Source organism: Callionymus lyra, chromosome 11 (genome assembly GCF_982586985.1).
Source record: "Callionymus lyra chromosome 11, fCalLyr1.hap1.1, whole genome shotgun sequence".
Taxonomy (NCBI): Eukaryota; Metazoa; Chordata; class Actinopteri; order Syngnathiformes; family Callionymidae; genus Callionymus; species Callionymus lyra.
The window spans coordinates 18,721,514-18,739,380 of NC_141828.1; the positions used below are offsets into that span (position 1 = coordinate 18,721,514).

The 17,867-nt window shown below is 37.5% G+C and overlaps 1 protein-coding gene across 6 annotated transcripts; it reads right to left on the reverse strand.

The window, feature by feature from the left end:
* Window positions 1–1,200: 1,200 nt before the first annotated feature.
* On the reverse strand, window positions 1,201–16,989 carry LOC148069531 (carbohydrate sulfotransferase 15-like). 6 transcript variants are annotated; one of them, XM_087802830.1, is made up of 10 exons: window positions 16,875–16,989; window positions 11,937–12,058; window positions 10,805–10,941; window positions 5,170–5,698; window positions 4,123–4,456; window positions 3,062–3,205; window positions 2,832–2,985; window positions 2,589–2,745; window positions 1,779–1,926; window positions 1,202–1,715 (listed from the first exon to the last, which is right to left on the reverse strand). In XM_087802830.1, exons 4-10 carry the CDS (start codon window positions 5,593–5,595, stop codon window positions 1,525–1,527), a joined length of 1,554 nt encoding a protein of 517 aa, XP_087658956.1. In that variant the 5' UTR covers window positions 5,596–5,698; window positions 10,805–10,941; window positions 11,937–12,058; window positions 16,875–16,989; the 3' UTR covers window positions 1,202–1,524. The 6 variants fall into 6 exon arrangements, with proteins under 6 accessions (XP_087658961.1, XP_087658956.1, XP_087658959.1 ...); XM_087802833.1 differs by lacking the exon at window positions 16,875–16,989 and adding an exon at window positions 14,945–16,844; XM_087802834.1 differs by lacking the exon at window positions 11,937–12,058 and having other exon boundaries at window positions 16,875–16,970.
* Window positions 16,990–17,867: the final 878 nt, after the last annotated feature.

Below are 17,867 nucleotides of genomic sequence, written 5' to 3' on the forward strand. Positions count from 1 at the left end.
TATTTTTTATTAGCTGTGTATCTGTGATGTTCATTATTATTAAGTCTGTTTCCTGTGTGAAGATTCTTCTTCATCTGTGCTTTGAGTCCATAAAGAGAAATGCAGAACATCTTTAAATTGAGTTGTAGCTTTTGTAGTTTTGAGTTCAGTTGTTAAACGTGTCAATTTAACTCAAAGGAACCAGACCAGGAACGATTTCAAAAGAAAAGTCAATAAGATGAACTGGCCTGGACAGGTATCGTTGGCACATCAACCAGTTATTGTTCTGTTTGAATCCATCACTCTGTACGAAGCTTCCCTCTACATCAGGGCTGGATCTGCGTACGCACTCTTGGTACATGAAGCCCCTGATAATGTGCATCTTAAAATGCAGCACATGGAGGTCAAATGCCTATGGAAAATCTCAATCCTTAAGGCCGGTGGCTTGAAGAGTCAATAGATAGTGAAATCTTTAATTCAGGTAAAGGACTAAACCTGCTTTTTTTGTCCTCATGTTTGTCGTTTTGCCAATAATATAACTATCTTATTACAGCTCCCTTGATGGCCGTGAACGTGTTTTGTCCTTCATCCAGGTCATTGTAAGTAAGTTATTTTTATTTGTATTTTTATTGTTACCCAGAGTTCCAAAGAAGGCAACTGGACTGGGTAGAGTTTGGGGAGATGTTCTATCCAAGAGGTATCTTCAACTTATCTTTCTTTAAAAAATGTTCTCAACCAATCATGGAGTTGAAGCAAAAGTCCAATCCGCCTTCCTTGTACCAAACGTGTGCTGGTGCTGAGAAGTGGAGACGATTCAATGCAAATCATTAATAATTAATAACTGATAATTATCAAAATAAACATGTTGGTTTCTAGGCTTCAGCCATTGCTGGTGTTAAATTACATTTTCTTTCAGATACTGGTTCTCCAGTCACAACTAACCTTCTTTTGCTCCAATAACTGGTTTAATGTCACAGAATATTTTGACGGAACATGTGAGGCGCATTCCTATTATTGATTTGTATTAAGTTCAATTAAATTTATATGTAAAATCACATTTTTTTATTTAAAAATAAACGGCCATATTTTTTTTAATCTAATTTCAAAAGATCACTGGGTTGTTGTGCTTATCATACGTGTAAATGTTCTACAGTGATTATGGATCAAGAATGTTGGCTTCAAGCTGAACACGTGTCCTTTCTGTGTGCAGTTTGTATGTTCCTCGAGTGTTCTTGTGGGTTTACTCTGGGCACTCTGGTTTCCTCTCTCCGTCTCAAAACAACACACCGTTTTTTTTCTTACCTGAGCTCATAAAAATATAATTCAATCTTAAATATTGAATTATTAATGTCTACTATAAATTAATTGGTTTTTTTTCCAGAATGAACAACAATCAATTAAATGTGAATCACAAGAGCCTCATGTTTGTATAAAAAATACATATTTATAGCAAAGTCAAATATTTACAACACATCACTTTCCAACTCCACACGTGAAAAACTAAATAAATATGACAATCGAGGCTCAACAAAAGTGTCTCCTTTGTCAGGTGTTCCTCCAGAGGAAGGCCTGATGGTCCAGCACACGAGCCAGCTTCTGGTTAAAAGGCTGGTAGTATTCTCGAAGGAGTGTTCTGGTTCTGAGAAGCATCGGACCCAAGTCCTTGTCCTTTTCCCGCCGGCTGTTGAACATGGGTTGTCTGGTGAGAGCGGCGTCCTCCAGCTCAGACAGGGGACCTGATGAGACGCAGAGGTCAGACCGTCGTTTACACTGAAGTGATTTTTCACGTCGTTTTTTACCCAACGATAAGAAGTCAAAAACTTTCTCGATGCTCTTTTTGAAGTCGGCGGCGTAATCCTCCAGTCGGAGAACCAGAATCTGCTCCCGTTGAAAAACCGTCAGCCAGTCCAGGAGGAAGACGACGTACATGCCCAGATGAAGCCTCGTCTGTGAGGAAACAGATGTTACTTCTTAAAGGTGAGTTATGAAGTAAATGTTCAGAAATATAACACGTTTTTTATACAACCCTTGACCCTGAAAACAATTGAGTTTATAGTACCCCTTGTGTTGCTTCTGGGTCAGGGTGAACACATTTGTTTCCGGGCCTCTGGGTCACCTTGACCCCGAGCTAACACAAGGGTTAATGTTGTTGAAGAAAAAATGCATCTACTTTTCTAACATCGAGACATGTTCGGAATTATTTTAAATAAATGTATAGAAAATATTAATTAAAATACAGATTAGTCTCAACCTGCAATGAGACTTACTTGCATCAACTGTAAGAATTGTATAACCTTTTTTTTTTTTACAATAAAATATTGCTGAAGGCGCCTAAAAAAAAAACACGCAAATTGCCATAAAGTAGTGCCTGTTTCTCATCATATAACTTTATCAGAGGTTTATAATTTATCCACGTCCTGCCGAGAAACTACTCTTAAAATATGGTTGAGAGCTGATGAATGGTCTTTCTCCGCCCTCTAGTGACCGTATGTGATTTTACAGCTTAATTGGTTCAGGTGAGTTTGAGTAGCTGGAATCATGAAGATGTGGATTCATAACACAAGAGTTTACAGTGTTTAAGAAGTTGTTGTGTAGCAGATATTACTGACCGGCATCATCCTTGAGAGGCTGGTGTTGTACACGCACGACCTCAGACTTCTCTCCGACATGCACGACTGGAACAATCTGATGGACTCTGAGACGCGTTGATGGAAATCCTCCGCCGACTTGTTGATCGTGTTGAAATACAGGTAGTCGGAATACAACCTGCAGGGGGCGCAGCGTGACACAAGACCAAGTGGTTAGTTAATCACGTAGGTCTCCCCGGAGACTCCTGAGCCAGAGTGCGGTACCTCTGCCCGGGGTCTCGCAGCATGACGACGATCTTGGCGTCAGGCTGGACTGTGTGGATGAAATCCTGGACCAGGAAGGGTGGTCCTGAGTCGCTGTCTCCATGGAGATAACCCCAGGCCTTGTTGTCCCACATAGTGGAGGCGCTGGCTTCACCTGTCGACACACACCGACACTCAGAGCGACATCTAGAGGATCACAGGTGTAAAAGTTACCAGAAGAAAGTGATTACCTGTGACGATCTGACGTGTGTCCAGGTCTCCCGTTGAATTCCCACTTCTGGCCTCGTGGATTTTAAAAGCAGCATGGTCGAATAAATCCAAATAATCCTCCAAAGGGAATCTTCCACTGACGCCATCTTTGAGACGGACGTTACCTGAGTGACAAAATATTATGAAAGTCAACTCACTGGAGACAAAAACCTTTTTTCTGGTCAATATTGTCAAACAGTTACACGCGATTAAAGTTAATAATAGTTTTATTATAGTTGATAATAGTTTGATATTAGTTAAAAATTGTTTTGATTACAGTTTAAAATAGTTTCATTATAGTTTAAAATTGAAAGAGTAAAGTTCATAATAGTTTGATTATAGTTTGATAATAGTTTAAAATTGTTTTTATTATAGTTTAGTAGTTTTATTATAGTTTAAAATAGTTTGAAGTACAAAAATAGTTTGAAAACACTTGAAAAATGTTTGATTGTATTTTTTTTTTACAATTCTACAATTGTAGGTTCTGATCTACAAAACAGAAATGTGTTTTATTCAAGGTAGCAACTGTTTCAAAATAACTATAATGAAAAAAATAATTTAAATTTACACGACTAAAAATATATATAAACACATTTTATATCTTAAAAATTAATTTGTGGCCAGATTTTTTTTTTAACCATTTCATGCTGCTTTATACTATAATCAAAATACAAAACTTTCTTTCAAATATATTTTTATTTTGTCTATATAATATAACATTCTTTTATCTTAGTATCCCCAACATGAAGAGATATTGTTTTTTCATATACAATTTTTTTGATCATTTTCAGACTTGTATATATTTGTATGGAGGCATTTGAGGCATTCTATCTTAGTTTTTATACTATTTCCCCTCTTTAATATATCTAAAAAAATATATTAAAATACGTATATATAATGTACACTTTATTTCATAATACTTTCTTCTATTGATAATGTTGCCACAGTAGGACTGCAGGTGGCAGGAGCGTCACAAGAGACATTAGACCCAAGAACATCAACATTCCCTAAAGTGTATTTATTTAATTTTCCTTTTTCTTACCGAAGCGTCTTCTCGTCCACCAGTGAGGTTCCTTCATGACGTTGAACTTCACCTCCGGGTGCATCAAAAGCCTGTAGAACAAGTCAGTGGTGCCACACTTGGGCTGACCGATGATGTAGAAGTAAGGCAGGCAGCGCAGGCGGTACAGCGCCCCCTCCTGGTTGTAGATCTGCTCGAAGCTTTTTCTAAGACGTTCCGTCACCGTTTTAAACACCGACTTGCTGTTGTAGTGGTTGTTTTTGTAAAGATCTGTGGGGACCTGCATGGAAATCTTCTCGTACCAGCAGGGACTTTTGATTCCTTGTTGGAACTGGTGTGGGAGTTGAGAGAATAACTGGAGAGGGGAAAAACAAACAAATATAGAAGGTTCATGTAAGTAAGTAAGTAATAGTTATATGTAAAGCACCTTTCTACAGTTTATTTGGTTTCTAAAAAAAGGAGTTGTCTCGCCTGCCCTTATATGAAACTCTGCAGCAAGAATTCTGAGCCACTCTAGTAGAAGAACTCACATTTCCCCGATCCTTAAATATCTTCACTGGCTGGCTAGTTTCTTTCAGGATCAATTTTAAAATTCTGGTTCTTACTAGTACTACTGGTTCCTATTCATGGTCAGGCTCCTCCTTACATCTGTGATCTGAATCTTTTGAAAATGTAATTACTTTTACATATTCTTCTTTAATGATGATCTCACGTTGAACATTCTAGAGAAGTCGATAGATATTCATATAACAATCACTTGGTTTGAAGACCCATCCAGAGAGTCTGTGAGGGTCATGTGACCATCAAACAGTTTTATCAGTGGATCACAGTGGAAACTGTGTTTTCATATGAAGTTCTGAGAGACTTACTGATCCTAAAAGAAGATAAAAACAGACACTAACACGAGAGTCTTTATCTTGCTTTGTGAACAAATGATGTATGTGGTAACATGTAGTTACAATGTTCTGACACCAGGGGGAGACATACAAATCGTTTTCAATCCTATGTATGGCTGCTTAAAAAACCATCCTGTTGCGTCAATGTCTTTATATTTATTTCTGAACTTACTTGTGAGTCATTTCTTATGACGTCCTTTTCATCGGGAACCCTCCTGGCTGGGTCCTCCAGTCTAGACTCGATGAGACCCGCCAGGATCTTCATGTCCAGTAAATGTTGTTCATCAGAAGAGTTAGTTGGAAGGACGCTGGTGAAGATCTGACACGGAGACGGGATGAACAAAGGTCCGTCTGTGCTCCCCGTCAGCACGTACGAGGCTCCGATGACGAACGTCAGCGTCAGGGCGAACAGAACGCTCACTAACTTGAATTTTGAAAGGTTGCACAGGTCGGCTTGTCGGGGAAGCCACGTGAGGTCAACTCGGTCTGCATCCAAAAACGTCTTGATGGGTGCTTTTCTGATGTCTGCCACCAGGGGCGGACTGTTGAGGTGGTCGATGTGCAGAACCCGGTGACATTTGTAGTCCACGAGTGACATTCTGACCAATGGCTGATGTTTCTAATGTCTCATGAAGCCTGAACATGTTCTTTTGTGGATGAGACTGAAGGCATGTCAAGTCTTGATGTCTTGTGTCTTCATCCTGTCAAGAACAAGAGGAACATCAACATCATCAGTGTGAACTTTTTAGCGATGAGAGAGTAGAGTAATGATAGGTTGATGAGGCCTCATGATACATTTTTGTAGTGAATATACTGTATCGCCATACAGTTGTGTAGTGAAGATAATGTATCATGATACAGCTGTGTAGTGAAGACACTGTATCATGATACAACTGTGTAGTGAAGACACTGTATCATTAAACAGCTGTGTAGTGAAGACACTGTATCATGATACAGCTGTGTAGTGAAGACACTGCATCATGATACAGCTTTGTAGTGAAGACACTGCATCATGATACAGCTGTGTAGTGAAGACACTGTATCATGATACAGCTTTGTAGTGAAGACACTGCATCATGATACAGCTGTGTAGTGAAGACACTGTATCATGATACAGCTGGGTAGTGAAGATACGATATCATGATACAGCTGTGTAGTGAAGACACTGTATCATGATACAGCTGTGTAGTCAAGACACTGCATCATGATACAGCTTTGTAGTGAAGACACTGTATCATGATACAGCTGTGTAGTGAAGATACTGTATCATGATACAGCTGTGTAGTTGTTGTTTTTTACATACAGTATACCCACAAAAGATATAACTTTCTTGATATCCTCACAACACCACTGTCTCTTCTGGGAAAAAATATTTACCTTTAAACATTTTTCAATGACTTCATTTATGTGCATCATTTAATTTAAAAGGTTTTTTATTCTTTTTAATCGTGACCCCGGCCCCCTTGTGAACGAGAAATAAAAATAAAACGTTGTCGTCGCTAGACTTCATGTATTTTTAATGATTATAGCTCCACATAAATAATGTAACGTTTATTTGTTGAACGTAGTTCAGTCCTTGCATTTTCGTGCAGATGTTATGATCATGGGTGTCAGACTCAAATCAATATTGCGATCCAAGTTAAGACAAAAAAAAAAAAATGCGTTTACCAAACCGTCAGTAAAAGGAAGGATGATGTTATCTTCTCTTTCTTGGAGTCTCCAGAATCTTAACAATTTTATCATCCGTTACTAAAAACCCCCGAACAAATTCCTTTCACTCTACATCACTTCCCTAATTTTGTAAGTTTCTGTAAAATGTTTGACATCAATCTTCTCCTTATCTTATCATCAACATGGTTACGGGTCACAGTATCAACATTAATATACTCTGATTTCCAAGCATCTGGCGGCTTGAGTTTGACACATGTGACCTAGAGAGTCTTTTTATAACGTAGCCAGTGTTCGTGGAAGTCATTACTAAATATTGTTTTCAAACTCTGGCCAGGATTGTGAAAATACTGGCACAGCAGAAATAAAGGTGTCTGAGGTCTGTGTGTGTGTGAGAGTGTGTCAGAGTGTGTGTGTGAGCGTGTGTGTGTGTGGTACTTCAGGATGAAAGCGCACCAACACTGGCCTTCTTTCAGCTCAGGATAATAGTCACTCTGTAATTGAGCACTTAAGAAACACACGATTATTCTTCGCGAGCGAGCGCCTGCTGAGGGGTCTGTTTGGTTAACTCGTGAACATTATTCATGCGCTGGAGATTTCTCACAGGCTTCCGAAAATTTGGTATTGATGCAGGTGGACGTGCAGCTGGGCGAGCGGCCGCGTCTGTTTTTCTTTTTTTCAGGCCGCGACGATGACGGACACGCTTGTTACATCCGGAGGTCAGTAATGTGTTACAGGTGTGGAGGAACCGACCGGGAAGTAGAAGTTACCGAGTGGAAAGTTTGGATTTACATTTAGATCTGACGTGTTATGGCTATAGAGCAGGGAAGGAATCTCTTCACTATACTGTGAATGTTGAGAGCAGCCATCGAAGCTGAAGGAAAAGTAGAAAATACAAAACTGTGATGATATGATGAGGCCTCATGAAACAGCTGTGAAGTCTTTTAAGGCTAACTTTAAGAATGATTTCAGGGTTCATTGAATTATTGGATGAGAGCCAAAGATTATGAAGAAGGTAGTGACATCTAGTGGCCTTTTCAAAATGAAGACATTGTATCATGATACACTTCACTACACAGCTGTATCATGATACAGTGTCTTCACTTCACAGCTCTTCAGAATACAGTGTATCACTACAAAGCTGTTTCATGATACGGTGACTTCGAAATAAAGATGTATCATGATACAGAATCTTCACTTCACAGCTGTATCATGATACAGTGTATCACTACACAGCTGTAACATGATACAGTGTCTTCGAAACGCAGATGTATCATAATACAGAGTCTTCACTTCACAGCTGTATCATGATACATTGTCTTCACTACACAGCTGTATCATGATACGGTGTCTTCGAAACGCAGATGTATCATGATACAGAGTCTTCACTTCACAGCTGTATCATGATACAGTGTATCACTACACAGCTGTAACATGATACAGTGTCTTTGAAACGCAGATGTATCATAATACAGAGTCTTCACTTCACAGCTGTATCATGATACATTGTCTTCACTACACAGCTGTATCATGATACATTGTCTTCACTACACAGCTATATCATGACGCCTAATCAACCCATCACTAGAATTAGTAGGTCGGAGTCAAACCTTATGAAACAGTGTCATCTAGTGGCCTCTCAAAATGAAGACACAGTATTGCTTGATGAGAACTCATCAACCCATTACTATTACAAAGTAGATTTTTCGATGATGAAAATTGTTTTAGAGTCACCTAATAGAATAGATTTGATTAACACTTTATTCATAATTTAGAATTGTTGTTTGTTTTCTCTACAGTTCATATGGTATACTCATAATATAATGTCATAAAATAAAGCATTAAAGATTTAACTAACAAGTATTCAGAAGTGAACTTGAATAATAAATTAAGTAAAGTTTTTTTATGTTACATATTTTAAACTAAATTGAACCAACATGCTAACAAACTTTATTCATGCTATGAAAGTGTTAAAGTAAAGTGATAAAATCAGAGTTCTGCTGTAAATTCATGTTATCTATTGTTTAAAGAAACCCCCTTGAATGTCAATATTATTGTCTAGACAGAAAAACTGTTTTCAAAGCAGACGAACAACACGCTTCAAGGGTGAAATCCAAAAGGGAGAAAGGAAGTAGCAGCAATGAGATGATGAAAGTGAGAAGCATCGACGGATCAGCCTTCAAACAACCACAGTCTTAAAATAATCAATAATGGCCGATCGCAGCGAGCAGCGGGAGGTGCAACTTGAACCAATTATTACCTGCTTCGACTTTTTTCTTAACTTAGGATATTGTTTCTCTGACAAGAGGACGGTTGAGTTGATCTGCTACGTAAAAAAAATGCAAGAAGGTTGCCGGTTCTCTTCCAGGTCAGGAAGCAGGAGGCAAATTGAAACCTTTCTGTGTGGAGTTTGTATGTTCTACCCATGTTGCGTGGGTTTACTCCGGGTACTCCGTTTTCCTTCCACAGTCCAAAAACATACAGAGTTTGATTGAGAACTAAGGCAATGTCCGTTAAGTATGAGTGTGTGTGTGTGTGTGTGTGTGTGTGTGTGTGTGTGTGTGTGTGTGTGTGTGTGTGTGTGTGTGTGTGTGTGTGTGTGTGTGTGTGTGTGTGTGTGTGTGTGTGTGTGTGTGTGAATGGTTGTCGGTCTTTGTGTGCCCTGTGACAGACTGGTGTCCTGTCCAGGGTGTCCCCCAACTCTCACCTGAAGAGACTGGGCAAAATCTTCTTCAAGTAAAATTTGAAAAGTTGTACACGTCAACGCCTCGTCCAGAGCGAACAAGAGTTAGTTTCACGGACGATGTTTGCCGAGGAGTCAACGCCACATAAGAATCAACGGCATCCGTGCTAATCTGATTCATAACACAGACGAGCGAGTATGGACCTGCTCGACGCTCGCTGAACTCCCACATGGTGGATTCATTACACGGCATCACGACTACAGCAGGGAAACTATCTCGCTAAAGCCCTGAACCGGATCAGGATCGTTCCCCCGCTGACGCACCTTTTTATTAACTTTTAATTTCATTTATAATCCAAACCTTCGTCTTTATTTCGGTCGATGTGCCGAAAATAAATGATGTCATGATTGCCGCTGTCTCCATTTGATAACTTCCTTTTTAAAGTTCATAAACCAACTCTAAATCTCGAAATACTTGTATTAATATTTACACTGACCTTAGATACACGGTAAGTAAGAAAGATATTTCAGCTCATATTTAGCTTCAGAACATATGGATTCGATCGGCTAATTTCACAAACTGTCTTCTTTTGTTGAAACTGGAATAACCTGTTGTGACACTTGTGATTGGTGATGGTTTGACGAAGCCCCATGATGCAGTTGTGTAGTGGAGTGTATCATGATACAGCACACCTGGGCAGCCCGGGGGCCACATGCGGCCCTTTCACTTTATTTATGCGGCCCTCATGTCAAAGTATGATAATGTATAAATGGTTCTAATGCATTAAAAATTGTAGTTTGTATTTATTATTAATTTACATTTTCACATAACACTTCCCTCCTTTTTTTTGTGTAATTTTTCTAGTATATAAGTTAACTGAAGAAATGTTTTAGCTTATTTAGCTTAATAAATGTCATGGCCTAATGACGCATGTCCTTTTTTTTAGGGATTGTTTCGTCTTTCTTTTTGCTTGACGGCCCCTAACAAGATTCACAGAATTGACTGTGATACAGTGTCTTCATTTCGAAAAAGCCACTAGATGGCACTCTCTTCTTTAAATGTTTGTCTCTAATCCAATAAGTCAATGAAACCTGGCATCATTTTCAAACTGAGAGTGCCATCTAGTGGCCTTAGAAATGAAGACACTGTATCATGATAAAAGTAAACCCAAATATCCCAATGAAAAAAATGTAACCTTTTATTTAAAAATGGTATAAAATAACCTTTTGAACTATGATCTCAATATTCACTTAAATCATTTTGAGTGGAAATTAATATTCACTGAAAAAAATGAAAAAGGTCAGTGAAAAAGATGTAAAGAGGAAATAGATTAGTGGAAATATGTTAAATTCAGGTAAAACACTTTGACCTGAAGCGAATCTTGAACAACATAGATGTTCAGCTACAGCCCATCGTCGTTCAGAAGTCGCAAGAATAAAGAATGCATCCTCTCACCCAGAAGACATCTGTGCACCTCGGCTTATCTCGTGACTTTCGTAGATCTTGTCCTTGAGCGGAGACTTGCCGGCTGCGTTGAAGGATTGTATTGTCTCTGAAGGTCCTGTTAGAATTTGAGCTGAACTCGAGCGCAGCTGAAAACACAGGATCTTATGAGGACTCAGTGTTGGTGGTTAACTATCATTTCTATAGTTCTATAGTTCAAACTATCACTATAGGTCGAATGTAAAATCATCACAGGACAATTGAAAGGCTCAAAATGTCAAGTCATACATTTAATTTTTCCATTAAAATTGGGTATTAAATTGATGTTTTTGGAATACTTCTGGAATACATCTTGCTGCCTAAATAGGTTTTCTGTATAAAACTTGGACTGCCTTTGTTACACAATTTAATATACAATTAAAAGACTGATAATAAGTATAAATATATATAAGTATAAATAAGTAGAAGACTTAAAGCAGAACTACGTATCACTTTTTATTTTTCTGTAATAATCGTTTTAAAATTGAACTTTCTAGCTATTTTTTTTTTTAAACAATTCCCTTTTTAAAACTGGTTTCATACATAGTACTGAGATGTTGTTGTTTTTTAATACCAGGAAGATAAAACCAGAAACTGACACAACAATACGTCTTTATCTCTTTTTCTAGAGTTTTGTGAACAAATGCACATGTGCTGCTTGGCAATGGCGCAAAAGAGGAGTCACCGCATTACAGTTACACGGTTCTGACACTAGGGGTGTACTAGAAATAACACATTTAATCATGCTTTAGCTTAACTTCTTGTTGTTTATTCTTAATGTATTACTATTAACTCTAGCTGCTTTTAAATTGCTCCATTAAGTAATGTTTAACAGATGGTGAAACAAACTGTCCGTGGAGGTTCTCATGAATTCCGTGTCATGGTTACTGTCAGCCAGTCAGCTGGATTGTGTTGAAGATGATTCAAGTCTCATCCGAGAAGTTTCTTCAGAACCTTTTTGATTACCAACAGAAAAAAGCCCCAAATACATATTTCTGACACAAAAAAATCTCTTGAACATTCTCCATGAACCTCATGAGTGTTATTATTCAAACCCGCTGTGAGCCAAACTATTAAGATCGCAGTCCAGCAGCGTCTGACATACCTGATGCTGGAAACATCTGTGTTCTTAACTAAACATCTTGACATGGCGGGAGCGTTGTCGTGAACCGTCCGGCTGCTATTATTGTAAACTACTGAGCCGGAGTTCTGGTCGTCGTCCTCCACCTGGACAGATGGAGTGCAGATGTGGTCTTTAGGTCTCGTTGTGTGTATCCAACATGTAAGCCGGTGTTTACATCTGCATGTGTTGTGTTTGTATTGGCAGCGGAATATAACAACTGTGGCAGGAACAGGTTTAAATATAGCAGAGTTTTATCATGAGCTCATGTATGACGCTCCAACATTCTCTGACACGTATGTACGCTATGTAGGTCTGATTTGATAAATTCAACGCGTTAACATACACCATTTTAAAATAAATGTAATTATACAATAATGTGCAAATGTTGCAAAAAGTTCTACCTAACCTAAATTACCTTCTTTATTACTGCAAGATCAAAACTAACCAATCTGCTGGCAAAAAACATCACTTCATCTCAATTTATACAGGTGTATTTATAGAGCTAGTCAGAAGCCAAAAAGTGTTTTATTAAAAAATGTAAAAAAAATAAACTGTTTGAGTTTACATTAAGCAAAATAAAGAAGTTTTTCTCCACCAGTGACTAATTTGATAATCAACGGTTAGCAATAATATAAAATACTTGACAGTACAACAATCGTAAATCTAAACAATCTATGTTTAGATTTATTTATATTTGAAATTTTCATTTTCATTAAAAAAAAAATTCTCAACAATTAATATAGTGAAAGCTAATATTAAAAATATAATATTAAAATTCAAACTGACGTGAACGAACCTTGAACTCTTAAAGTGAAACTCAAGCTTCTCTTCTTTTCTACTCGCCCTCATGTCGACTAAAGGTTGAGATTATTTTCAGTTCCTTTTTAGAGTTATAGACAAAAATGTTTGTTCATCTTAGTGTAGCGACTGGAGCTCAGTTGTCTTTGTCTTAATCTTTGTCCATAAATAAAACATCCAGCTTGTATTGAAGCCTTGACATTAGGAATTGTTCCGGGAAAAAATCGAACAAGTCTCTTTTCAAGATGTTTTTAGAGGAAGATCCATGAGCGTAAATGTTTACACTGACTCTTGCAATGTGTTTGAATGAGGAAAGACTTCAAGCAAGAACTGAGAGACATGGATTTTTCGCTGAAAACAACTAGTTAACTAAAAATAGTTACTTGGATGTGTCTAAACAATTCCTCATGTTGAGGCTTCGATACAAGTTGGACATTACAGACGAGCAGTATTGAGGTATTTGGATGTTTTTAAATGTCTTTTTGGGCAAAGAGGACGACAACTGAGCTCCAGTCGCTACATTAAAATTAACTTCTTTTTTTTTTCTATAACTTCAAAAAGGAGCAGATTACTGAAAATAATCCCAACCCTTAGTCGACATGAGTAAAAAATGAGTTTGAATTTTGAGTCACCTTTCACTATAAAGCAGCTCTACTGAGGATTTATTAAATTTATTGAAGTAGTTTAATGGCATTGCTATGGAAACAGAAGTGTCTCCAGTCATGACTCTTTCAAATTAAAACAATCTTCCCAGAAAATGTGGGGGAAAAAAAGGTCGTCGCTGCTTTAAATGCACACGTGAGAATAAATAGTTAAACCAGTTGGTGTTGTTCAACTGCCACTCAGATGAACGTGTAGCTGCCGATCCACGACCTTCTCGAACACACAAGCACATGTCTCGGCTTGATCACACTCCTAAGTGATGTCCTCTCTTTGTTCACGTATGACTGGAGAGTCACAGCATTCATTCATCACCGTGAAAACCTCATTTGATCGTCACCAAGAGTCGTTAAAAAAATATTCTTTTTTTTTTTTGCCGGTTTGCGGTTCCTGATTTCAGCGCACGTGTTTATCTTGGGACGCTGCCGGCAGCCGCGTTATACACAGTGGAAACATAAGGGTTGTGATGTAGAGCAGATCTGGCTCTGACTTTCTGCTCGCTCCCATGTTGGACACCAAACTTTCTACAGACACAACTAGAGTGAGAGTTTTTGACAAGGACAGCACACACTGATTTAGCTGAAACGCAGTTGTAAATGTACATTTTTTGACACAAAAATTGATACAATTTTGACTGATTTATGTCAGCTAGTTGAGATCTCGTAAAGTGTAAGTAAGTAATTTTTATTTGTATAGCGCTTTTCCAGACCAGGGTCACAAAGCGCTTAAACAATCAAAACAATATAAAAAAAAGTATATATTTTAAAGATCAAGATAAAACTGATAACACAACAGTAGTTCCAGAAAATCAAGGAAAAGCCTGAACAAATAAAAACGTCTTAAGATGTTTCTTTAAGGAGTCGGTAGATCCATCAAGCGCAAAGAGAGTGCAACCTTTGAGGATTTTATTTTATTGTCCCTCGAAGTTTTAATATAAATATAGGTATACATATTTTAAAAAAAAAATAGAATTAACCATTTTAACAGTGTAATTATCTTTTTTTTAATCCATATTTACAACATTTCTACGCTAGTATTTTATTTTTTTATCATAGTTTCCGCATCATAGTCACTTATTTTATGGATCTTCTTTATTTTGGCGTAACGTCCCCTCACATATGTCCCATTACAACCACAATGTGGCCCCTGAGGATAGTTAGCGAGTTGTAACAACATGTTAACTACCTATCTTTACAACTGGCCTCCTAAAATCAGCATCTGGTACTCTGCTGCAACCACCAGACTCCAGACAGGTTCAGCAAAACTCCCGTATGACATCAATGTCTTGATTAAAAAGGATGATGATAATGGAGTGATGGAAAAAAAAAGAAACAATGTAGAATAAAGAGAGAATAAAAGGCAGAAACAAGCGAGAAGATTCAGATTCAAGGCCCAAAAGGGAAAACATTTTCTGCAACTTGTTTTTAAAATTCTGTCGACGATTCAAAAGCCGATAAACAATGCAGAACCTTCGCCTCAATATTTTTCTACATTTCAAACCAAAACCCCGCACAACAAAGACTAGTTGTCACCTCATCATGAAGATCCATCTCTTGAAATAGAGCCTCTGAGCAGCTGCCAAACACTTCTCCACAGCATCGTGAAGTCCTCCCACATTCCTGATGCTGCTACAAAATGCTTTACTTCCATGCGTGGTCGTCCCCCCCGGAGTCCAGCCTAAACACTCGTACGCTCCATCTCTTCCTACATTAGCCGCGTTTTTTTTGGGACGGCAGCGAAAAGATCCTTAGAAAAAAAAACATTTTTTTATTTTTTGGAAGTAAGCCCCAGCTGACCCTTTAAAAATGGTCCTCTTTACGAGAGAATAAGAAGCTAATATAGCTGATGCTTTTCTTACATTTCTAATTGTGAATGACTAAAGGTGTTGTAACTTGAAGTATGTTGGGGGAGTAAATTCTTGGCGCAGAGGAGTTGTTGCTGCAAGAGAGGTTTAGTGAAATGAAGAACTGCAGATTAAAAGTCAATCTCAGGTTGGTGTTAAAAACATTTACGTGCGAAGTTTCTTAATTTATCTGCACATATGTCGTTGTTAAATTTTAAAGTTCAACTAATGTGTAGATTTAAGTGTGTCTTAAATAGATCTTGGACTCTATTGTACTCATCAGTGTGTGTCTGTTTGTACAAAACAATTTTTTCATTGAAATATTTACATTAGAAAATGAGTTTAAGCCACGCCCACTAAAAATGTATTGTTTACCATAACCACACCCACTCTGCTGTGATTGGTCAAGCTTTGAGGATTGGAGAAGTTACAGTAGCTGATCGTGTTAGTAACGAACATATTTTAACGTTGACACTTAAAGGATTTTGACGGTGTTAATGGATCTAGTTTCCTCTCCACATCCCTCTCCGGACCCTGTTCTACGCTTTTCTCTCTTCTCCCTCACAGACGCTCACACTGAGTCTGGTCCTGCTCAAGGTTTCTGCCTGTTAAAGAGCACATTTTTTTGACTTACTCATTGTGATTCTCTGGGACCTTTTTTCTCTTCCCTTGTAAAGTTTTATATAAAGTGTCTTGAGATTACTTTGTTATTTAAATAAAATTTAATTAAATAATTAAAAAATATATATATTTTGATTTTCATTTTGGCAAACTTCCTTTAAAAAACTAAGAGAAGACTCTGGATTAGGATGTGTTTCTCCCTGTACTTGCATGTGTTTCCTCTGGTTACTCTATGAAGAAGAATGAAGGCAACAGGTGGATGATGAATATATGAATTATGACCATGTATGGAAGCTTTCACATGATCATTATCGGACTAAACATGTCACAAGATAACGTGAGTCACGATAGCATCTTGTTCCGTCCTGCACACTCAGCAGTTTCCTGGTAAAAATGTACCTTCATCTACTGATCTTATCTCTTATAACCTTTTCTATTTTTAAATTAATTTCAAACAATATCAATAATTCATAATTTATATGAAAATATAATTAAAAAATTAACATTCTCACTATTTACGCACACATTTTAAAAAAAAGAGTGGAACCCTCAAAAGGTCATGCCGACCGGTCAGACCACATGACTTAAATATAAATAATCAGTATTTCAAACATGAGATGACACATGATTGTTGACACCAAATGTTTACAGTGGCACATAAAAAGTAAGTGTGTCGGTTCTGCATAAACAGATTATAACAGATGATTGACTCTTTTTCTACCTTTTTAAAAAAAAAACAACTTTTTATTAGCTTTTATTTAAGATGGAATCAGATAAATCATCTTACACTAAATACATTAAATGATCTGTATAACGATCCGTATTTATTGTTATTTTTAAGCAGTCTGTTATTTAACTATTCATTCATTTGAAAGTGAAGTGAATATACATATATATAAAGTTATTATTCTCTGGACTTGAAGTGAATAAAATGGGAAAATAAATCAAATTAAATGTTGTATATATGAGCATAAAATAATGAAAAAAAAGAGACTCACTGCTTGATCCAGACTCCTTCTCGTGGGTCTTCTATTCCTCGGGTCCAGTCGAGCTTCTGCTGAGAGAAGAGACGCGTCTGAGTTCGCTGGAGAAATTCAACAGAGCCTCCTCGTGACCGCGCACCGTGCGCGCCACACGGGGACGGCGGCGCGCAGAGGAGGCGCGCACCAATCGGTATAGTCAGCTAAAAAAAAACACTGGAAATCTGTTGATCAGGAGAAAAAGATATTTCACAACATGCAAGTTTTTTTATGAAGATTTTAAAACCAATAAATAGCGATTTATTTTATTAAACATAATTATCAATAAAAACAAAAAATGTAATATAAATATTGAATATACTTGTTTCTTTGGTTTGGTTTGGTTGGATGAACATAATGCTAAAGAAAAGAAGAGTCCGCATCATCATCTAAGTGTATTCTTAACGTCATTATTAAATGATTATTATTAAATATCTTGATGTGAACTCAGTTGGTCTCTTGTGTTCAATGCTGAATATTTGCATGTAGGAAGTGTTGAGCAACCAGGGGTTTGAATCGATTATGCAACAAAGGCATGAGTGTGTGACACATCTTTAAAGTGGGCCATTATGTTCCGGAGATGCAGTTTAAAGAAGTTGACTCAGTGGAGGAGTGGGAGTGAGAGACCATCGACACAAGTGTATGATTTCTGCTCTTGTTTAGCTCTGCTAGGTGCAGATCAACAAATGCATCATGACTGTACTTGAGTATAGTTTATATAGTAAAAGTCATTTGGAATAATACATGTTTTGTTGGATGGATTCACGTCTGTTTAAACTCTTTCTACTGTTAGAAATAAACGCAAAAAAAGAAAAGAACTCAGAACTCATCTGATGACTCAACACTTTTGATATACCGCGATAAACTTCTATTTAGGCAAACTTTTTTCACTGCTTCAGAGCCATCCTTTTTTATTATCATTATTATTAGTAGTAGTTGTAGTAGTAGTTGTTAGTGGAGTAGTAGTACTCA

What these genes read in the sequence shown, in the direction of transcription:
- LOC148069531 (XM_087802835.1), bottom strand. Translation starts at nt 5,595, where the DNA reads ATGTCACTCGTGGACTACAAATGTCACCGGGTTCTGCACATCGACCAC. An exon ending in GTGGACGAGAAGACGCTTCG is followed by an intron (nt 3,206 to 4,122) that starts GTAAGAAAAAGG and finishes TTTGTCACTCAG; the next exon opens with GTAACGTCCGTCTCAAAGAT. An exon ending in CACACGTCAGATCGTCACAG is followed by an intron (nt 2,986 to 3,061) that starts GTAATCACTTTC and finishes GTGTGTCGACAG; the next exon opens with GTGAAGCCAGCGCCTCCACT.